Source organism: Chenopodium album, chromosome 9 (assembly GCF_948465745.1).
Source record: "Chenopodium album chromosome 9, dcCheAlbu1.1, whole genome shotgun sequence".
Taxonomy (NCBI): domain Eukaryota; kingdom Viridiplantae; phylum Streptophyta; class Magnoliopsida; order Caryophyllales; family Amaranthaceae; genus Chenopodium; species Chenopodium album.
Window position 1 is genome coordinate 59,337,925 of NC_137842.1, and position 9,145 is coordinate 59,347,069.

General features: G+C 32.5%; 1 protein-coding gene and 1 long non-coding RNA gene across 4 annotated transcripts; one reads left to right on the forward strand and one right to left on the reverse strand.

Moving 5' to 3' along the window:
- Positions 1–440: 440 nt before the first annotated feature.
- LOC145558625 (putative indole-3-pyruvate monooxygenase YUCCA5) lies at positions 441–2,748 on the reverse strand. Its single transcript, XM_081619923.1, has 3 exons — positions 2,059–2,748; positions 1,315–1,686; positions 441–750 (listed from the first exon to the last, which is right to left on the reverse strand). The coding sequence occupies exons 1-3, from the start codon at positions 2,731–2,733 to the stop codon at positions 529–531; spliced, it is 1,269 nt and encodes a 422-aa protein (XP_081476049.1). The 5' UTR covers positions 2,734–2,748; the 3' UTR covers positions 441–528.
- A 3,621-nt stretch (positions 2,749–6,369) lies between these two features.
- Positions 6,370–8,707, forward strand: LOC145558627 (uncharacterized). Of its 3 annotated transcripts, none has more exons than XR_014092573.1 (3): positions 6,416–6,521; positions 6,627–8,162; positions 8,394–8,707. It is a non-coding gene; the product is annotated as an uncharacterized LOC145558627 (long non-coding RNA). The 3 variants fall into 3 exon arrangements; XR_014092574.1 differs by having other exon boundaries at positions 6,426–6,521; positions 7,607–8,162; XR_014092572.1 differs by having other exon boundaries at positions 6,370–8,162.
- Positions 8,708–9,145: the final 438 nt, after the last annotated feature.

Consider the following 9,145-nt stretch of genomic DNA (forward strand, 5'->3'; position numbering starts at 1 on the left):
AAACTTTCACCGACTTGGCTCTCAACTTAAATGGGATGTTATGTGGAGCCTACTAACTACCTTCCCACCTTTTTTCTCTTAATTACTTTCTTCCTTTCTCACTCGATTTCTCATTCTCTTATATTGTACTCCTCTTAAAACCGAGAAAAAACTTCAAATTAAATTACATCTTTATGTTAATTATTTCACGAATTGAAGTGTTTCCCCAATTTTAAGAGGAGTACAATACATGAAAATGAAAAATCGAATCAAAAAGAAAGAAATGGAGGACAAAGGTAGTTAGTGGGCCCCACATGACGTCACATTTAAGTTGAGATCCAAGTAGGTGGAAAGTTTTGATGTTTTGAAAAATAGTTGGTGGTAAATTTTTTATTATTTTTTAAATAAAACAAAAAACTGTAGGTGGTAATTGCTAAAACAGCAATAGTTGTAGGTACTAATTGTCAAATTTTCCAAATAATAAATAAATAAATAAATAAATAAATAAATAAATAATGCATGTAATTACACACTCATATTACATTAAAATCATGTAGTGAAACACCTCCTAAATCGAGGTGCATTTAATTTCTTTTGCTTAGTTTCTTTTTTCCAAACTTTACATATATCTTCTGCAATTTTTACGGCATCCAAAGAAGCACCAGCAAGCCCTCTCCTTGTAAATCCAACTGCATAAAGTCCACTCTTTCCTTTCCATGCATTTGGAAATGGTGATTTTGGCATTCCATTCTTATTGAAGAATTCACCATCCTGTTATCCAAATTATTAGTAACTTTGGTTAGTACATTAATCAATTTATCTTTTCACAACTCAAAGAAGAAAAAAAAAAAAAAAAAATGTGATGAAGTAATTAATACTCTCTCCTTACCTAACTCATGTCCCTCTTTATGATATTTAGGAGATAGAATGGAGGTAGTACATTATATTTTTACTTATTCATTTACTTTTTCCACGGGGAGTACATAATATTCTTAAAAGTATGGAAATACAGAGTATTATATAAATACGTAATGATATTTTGGATATATATGTGTATTTTATTAGGTATATGAGAACTATTAAAAAGTATTTAATAACACGGAAATTTATAGTTGTGTAAGAGAATATATTATTGAAAGGTAAAAGAGTTTTCTGAATTATGATAGAATTATTTGTAAGTTTGGAATACAGGCATATTATTGATGGACATCTTACATGTGTATATTTTTCTTGATGTATAGATTACAACTAATTGTCAAAGAAGAGTGTATAGGCGATGTTAATTCAAAATAGGTCAAATGAAATAGAATGGATGAAGTATAACGTTTAACTAACCTGAAGCCAAGAAGGAACATTGCTATGATACCCTGTAGCAAGAATGACAGAATCAACCTCCATTGCAACACCATTAACGAGCTCGACACTGTTTGCATAGAAACTCTTGATTCCGGGAACAACTTTGATACCCCCGGATCGAATTTTAGCCAAGGCACCTATGTCTAACACAGGGCTCTTTCCATGCTCATTCTTTAGCTCAAGTGGTCCAGTTTTAGGCCTTTTGAGCCCGTACTTCTCCACGTTACCAAGTATAAGCCAGGCAAAAAATATTAATATTTTGTCTACCAACCAAAGAGGAATCCATCTCATTAGAAACATTGCGACCTCAAATGTCGATTTTTTCATAATTTCCCTAGGAAGAATGTGAACCTGATACGATAAAATGTGTACAACTTATTAGAAAAATTAATAAAATAAGGAGTTTAAAGTTAGGCGGTGAAATATTGAACTAAAAATTGAGGTAACACTTTACTTTTTTTAAAATATATAAATTAATGTTATAAGCTTCTGAATTTCAAAAAAATTACAACACTTGTCTAAAAATTTCTCGCATTTTTAATCAAAAAAGTGTTGCAATTATTTGTGATACTTATTTATAATTTATTTGCATCTTTAGTTACTTTTATTATCATGGTACTTTTGTAGTGGAAAAGTTAGCTTTTGCACCGAAATGTTTATGCTATTAGTAATATATACTAATATGGAACATGCATGGCGGTCGAAAAGTTAGCTTTAACTTACCGAGTTACGGCAGACCATTGAAGGTTTTGCATTATGGTTCGAGAGGTCTAGGGAGACCTCCATGCCCGAGTTTCCGCACCCGACTACTAGTACCTTTTGGCCACGGAACGATTCGCCTGTCTTATACTCGCTCGAGTGGATCACCTTCCCGCCAAAGTGGGCTAGCCCGTCGATGTCGGGGACCACACACTCAGCATTTTCGCCGGTGGCCACAACAAGCCACCGGCATAAGTACTCAACCTCGGGCCCATCTGGGCCCTCAGCATGGCCCGTAGTCTTGACCCGCCAAAGCCCGAACGTGTTGTCATACCTGGCAGACTGAACGCTCGTGTTGAATTCGGGCTCGATTCCGAAGTGCTTTGCGTAGGACTCAAGGTAGGTTATAAACTGGCTCTTGGTAGGGTACTCTGGGTAAGACTCAGGAAAGGGCATTTTAGGCAATTGACAAAAATTCTTAGGAAGGTGTAGTTTAACCCTATCATATGTACGTTTTTGCCAAAGAGAAGCAATACAATTAGCTCTATCTAGGACTACAAAGGGCACCCCTTGCTCTTTAAGACACGCCCCTACGGCTAAACCCGATGGCCCGGCCCCGACAATTACCGGCCCGTTTACCCACTCGCATCGGTGGGCTATGAGATCTTCTCCATTGTGGGAGGATGTAAGCTTGAACATTTTATCAAAATTTGAGTTGCTAAACTTAGTTGTGTGTTTAAATTTACTAGGAATGATACAATGTTTGTGTATTTTTCTTTGTTGTTGCTATATGTTGTAGTTGTAATGAGATGGATGAGAAAAACAGTTTATGTTTATAGCATATATAGTACTAAAAAAAGGTATTATTCTTGTTACACTAATAATATAGTACAGTATAGCTTTACGGTGTATAATAAAATGAATGCTTTAGCTTTAATAAAGTGTAATTAACATTAATAATTTTAGTCAAAAACAAGTCAACAGTTGAACAGATCATATTATCTATAAACATGAAAATAAAGTAGCAGCCACGGCCTTTTATATGGGCTAAACGCTGCAATTAACGACGACTGAAATCTAATGGAGCATTTTAAGATAATTAACTACCCAGATTCTTCCATAACAAACACAATTCCATTACTGATTAATTATGTATGTATAGTAGTGTCAACATTTGTTACTTCTAGAATGGGATACTCAACTTTAGAATCACTTTTTCACCTTTTATTCTAACGAGGCCACCCCCATTAATATACATGTATATCAGGTGGCAATTTTGGTAATTTTATGCAATTTTGGAAAGTTTTAATCTTACTAGAGTGGCTAATGTGTGCGATGCGCGCGCTGTAACTAGTCATGTATGTGGAGCTCTTTCAGTTTGGTCTTGTGTAACAGTTTTAGCTATTTGTAGCATAAATAAATGTTCACATACAATAGAAAAAAAAATTATATTAGAAAAAAATGGCTATCATGAATGAGGGTTAATAGTTAAATAAATAATTTAGAAGTAATAAAATGTTACTCCCTCCGTCCTTAAATTACGTTCCTACTTCTCTCTATTATGTGAGAAATAAATGCTAGAAGTAAGAATGTAATTTAGGGATGGAGGGAGTAAAAAAAACAACTATCATCAATAAGGGTAATGTTATATGTAGCCTAAGGGTTATATATAAACATTAAATACATTCTTGAAAATTGTATAAAATTAGAAATTCATAACAAAAATATGTGTAAATCGGTGTAATTAGTGTTTATATTTTTATGATTTCCTAACTTCGCACGATTTTTTAGTATGTATTTAATGCTTGTATGTAGCACTAAGGGTTATGTATAGCATTTTCCTGAAATTAGACATTTAACATTAATAAGGACAAATACGTAATAAATAAATAAACAATTTAGAGGATATAATTATCTAAACAATATTCAAAAGAGTTTTCTACAACATTTAATTAGGTAGGGATATTTCATGTGTGTTAACTTATGATTCATGCACCATATGCATCATATAACTTGTTATACATACTACAAACAGGCCCGTTCCTAGCTTTTTGGTGGCCTATGGGCGAAATGAAAATTTGGGGCCCTTATTATCGAGTGAAGTAAAAAAATGAAAAATAAATTTTGTTTTTTAAATGATTAAAAAAAAAAAAATTTGCAAACTTACAGTAAAGGAAAAAAAAAAACAGTAAACTTAAAATTTATTAATCATCATACAAAACATTGTCTACGAGCATTTCTAGATGCAAAATCACCCATAATAGTGTCGACATCAATATGCTCTAACATATTTAAATAATTCACACAAAAGAATTGATTTAAATTTTACCCAAGACCAAAAAAAAAATTTGCAATTATAAATTACTGTACAAAATCTTAAATTCAAAAATTAAAAACAAAAAATTGACATTACCTAGGACTCAGATTTTTCGAGCATAGCAAAATCGATCTCCAAATTTCCGATATTCGTCCACCGTAATACCCATTACAAGTGTTTAAATCAAAACAAAGAGTAAGAAAATAAATCAGAAAATTGAATTGAGATGTAGAATAATTGGATGGGGGATTATTTATAGGTGAATAATGTGAGGCGAATTCCATTGAAAATCAAGGAAGAAGACCGTTTGATTATTGAATTAGAGTTGTTTTTGGAGATTAATGTGGTTGAAAATTACAAACGAAAAAAAAAAAAAAAAAAAAAAAAAAACGGGAAGAAGATCAATTGAATTTGGCTGAAAAGAGATTATTTAGGAAGGGGAGTTGGAAAATCGCAATTAAAATATTTTTGGGAAACTAATTAGGAATGAATATAGGAATTGGAAGTTGAGAACTTGAGATTTGGGAATTGGGAATATGAACTGATGAACATGATATGGAAAACTGGAGAAAAGCATGCGTAGGTAGTATCATTAATTAAGATTTTTTCTTTTTTCTTTTTCTTTTTTTTTTTTTTTTTTTTATTTATAAATCTGGCTTTAATGTAAATTTGGGCCTCCTTCAGTTGGGCCCCGGACGATGGCACCTATTGCCCTGCCTTAGGGATGGGCCTGACTACAAAGTATAATCAGAAAGTTTTAATCTTATTTGTGAATTGTGATGGATTCATGCATGCACCTTATACCTGGCTAGTGCTACATATACTGCATTGTAGAATTCATACGGTGGCAAACTGGCAATACCATATATGATGATGTATATTTTGGCAATTCAATAAATATGTGACGATATGATAAATATAAATATGTATATAAGCAAATTCAAGAAATTTTATGACGTACCAGCAAGTAAATCTCAATTTTCCAGATAAATTAAATGAAGAGAAAAATAGAACTTTATATTCCTTATATGTAACTATAAGCAAAATATATATTCCTGTTGCAAAAGCAAGATTCATAAAATTTTAATTACAAATCTGATCAATCACTAATTTTTAATGGTGAGAGAATCATTATTGATATTAGGGTGTCACATGGAATTGCCAGGGCTCTATCCACGCCGCTAAACACCACAAAGATTGGTCGGAAACTAACGATCAAAAAGTTGTTGTGAGCTTTTCATTATACTTTATTTATTTAGTTATTTTGACCAAAGATCCATATAACACGGAAAAACATTCTTACAACCAAAAACCAACTAAAACAAAAAAAAACTAAGTGACAGGAAAACCAAATAAACCGAAAGCTACATCAAAAAAATCTTCTTTCGCAGGACGCTATGAGAGTCGTCTGTAGCTGACGAAGCTCGCTTACGTTTGCAACCTACCTTAATCCTTCAAAATAAGAAACGGTTAGAAACATGCATTCTGCTACCTGATCTCCGTAAGCCTAGAGATGGGCATCGATATAAAGTGGCTGAATGATTCGATGATAGAGACCGCGCTGAAAACCGAACATCCCAAGAGGGATTAAAATTCAAACGTGGCAAGCCAACTGGATGACTAATTTGGACCACACTACACCAAAAACTAGATTAGAGATCGCAAAATATAGAACGGTTATTAAAGGTAGGCGTTCTCCAGAAGAATATAGATCGTTTTAATATAAGAGGCGTTCTGTATGTTAATACATATAGAACGGTTAGCATAGTTAACCGTTTTGTATTTCAATTTACTCAAATAATTAAAAAGAATAATTATTTATTATAGATGATATAGAACGGTCATTTTGACAACCGTTTTGTATTATATTAATTAATTATTATTTTTAATTAGGAAGAAATTATATTCGTACATACACAATAATAATTTATTCATGTTTTAAAAAAAAAAAAAAAAAAATTACCGAAATTTCCGTCAATTTTTTTTTACCCAAAATACTAAAAGGGAAAATTGAAGGGATTATCACTTTCACTTTCATCAAAAAGTGAAACATCTTTCTCATTCATCAGTAAAAAAAGTGAAACCTTCATCAAACCTCCATAGCAAATCTTTCATCAGCCGCTTACTGCACCGCCGCTCCACCGCCGTTCCACGCCACCAGTAAATTGAGGTAGGCTCGATTTTTTTTTTTTTTGGTTCGAATTTTTTATTGTGTTAGAGTAATTGGATTCTGATAATTGTCAATCTAATTGCATGAATCATTCGAATTATGGAGGAAACAGAAGTAAATTCGTAGAATTCGAATTTTAGGTGATTGAAAAAACCTTCAAAGTTCTTGTTTTTTGGATAAATTCATCGATTGTTGGTATGTAAATTTTTAAGCCGAATTATTGCAGTAAGTTCAATCAAATTGCACTTAATTTTGTCGAATTTACTCAACGAATTCCTGGGGTTTTGATTCAATTTTTTTGCTCGAAATTTCTCGAATTAATCCTCGAATTTGCTCAATTTTTTGCTCGAATTTGCTTGAATTTGCCCATAATCAAATTTGCTCGAATTAATGCTCGAATTCCTGGGGTTTCTTAGGGTTTTATTTTGTTGTTTTGCTCGAAATTGGGGGTTTTATTAATGCTCGAATTGGGGGTTTTATTAATGCTCGAATTCCTGCGGTTTGGTTGTTGAATTTGTGTGGAAATTTTTTTGGTCGAATTTCTGGGGGTTTTTGGGTAGAATTTCTGGGGTTTTTGGGTTGATTTTCTGGGGTTTTTGGGTCGATTTTTGGGTCGAATTTCCTTGAATTTCTGGGTGATTTTTGCTCAAATTTCCTTGAACTTCTGGGTGATTATTGCCTTGGGGATTGCCTTGGACTCGGGTTTTTTCAGCCTGTGTTTAGAAACTGACTGCTTGAAGCTGTGCAATGCCTTGAAGAAAAGAGATGTGCAGCCTACTTAGTTTGGTTTGGTAGTGAATAATATCCTGAATTTAGCTGCTAGGTGTCGTGTTTGTTCCTTTTCTTTTGTGAAACGCGATGGCAATCGGGTTGCTCATGAGCTGGCAAAAATGAGTTGTAAGGCCTGTTGAACAGATTAATGACTTGCATTGTGCAAATGTGCTTAATCCATTGTTTTTAAAACAACTGTCTAAGGCCTGTGTACAGAACAGAAGGAAGCACTAATGTTGAAATGGGTGATCTTTTATAGGTAGTTTAAGGGGTCTAATGTTGAAATGAGTAAAATATAGATGATTCGTATGCAGCAGGTTGGAGATTAGACAATTGCAAGCAATAGAAATGATTTGCAACTTTCAAACATAATGTCTTCAAAAGGCTCTTGAGGTGATGTAGGTTAAGGCAGTCATCTGTGTTGTTTTCCTTTTTTTTTTTTCTTCTTTTTTTTTTTCTAAAGCTTGGTGTGTTGTGCAGCAAGATGCAATTATCAATTATCATTGCTGTGAAGTCATCTGATAAACAGTCAACAACCGTGGTGCTTTCCTTGACTATGTCTGGTGTGGAAAATAGTTAGCATGAATCTGATGTCTGTAATGTTTTAATTTATTTATGGCATATGAGGATTGAGATTCAAGTTTTTTTTGTAAGCTTATTCCTTGTCTCAATTGCAATGATGTTCTTGTTAATCTTGTAGTTTAATTGACTGATATCGGCTCATATTTATTTATAGTTAAACAAAAGAACAATATAAATGGCAGAAGGGGTGATAGAAGAAGTTCTCAAGTTCCACTGAAGGCAAAATTTGATCCATGAAAGTTGTCTTGACAAACTTCAGTCCCACAAGTGGAGGAAGCAATGTTTTTGGTATGAAACTGGTATCTCTATTGTGAGATTGCTAAAAAATTTCTGAGGCATGCACTGACAGAAACTATTATGCACATGGCTGTTATGTGTATTATGAGCAGCCTTTTTGGATAGTATCTGTTCTTATGAACTTAGATAAAAAAAAAAAAAGGATATGCTTATTTATATTTAATTAGATGAATTTATTGTATATTATTAACTAATATGTATGTATTTTACATTGTTTTATAGTATTTTAAGCAAGTTCCTCTTACATATTCTCAACAAATGATCGACGAGCTTAGGAAAAGGTGGATTTCATATGTTATCAGATACCATCAACCAAATGACGACAACGACGACGATTTATGTGAATTGTAGATCAATATGGTATTGGTATATCTAAGCATATTTTTTTTTTTCATTCAACATTAACTAGAAAGGTGTTTTGATATTTAACTCACGTATTTGTTTGTATAGTACAAATTTTGTATGAATGATTCAATTTAATTGTGGTTCGATGTTTTAAATTATATATATGAAGTATATTCTGATGGCTTCCGTCATATCTGGAAATATTTTTATTGATTTTGTTATACAAAAAATTATATTGCACGTATACAGGATCATGGATTTATTTTACATGGGAAATGTGGAATTTTTCTTACAGGATAAATGTACAAGATACAAAACAGGAATACAACATATACAGGTCTAAATGAAATACAAAAATAATACAGATTATTAAAATACAGGAATAATACAATATAAAATACATACAAAAGTAATTCGAATTATTATGGCTGGATTTAAAAAAAAAAAAAAAAAAAAAAAGAATTGTTATCTAACTTAACCGTTCTCTATTGTAATGCAATATAGAACGGTTAAGTGTCCTAAACCGTTCTTTATTCCTTCCTTAGTGTACGAATTTAAGAAGGGAAAAGAGAACGGTTGTGACTAACAACCGTTCTCTATTTGTTATTACATAAAACGCCTAAACGACC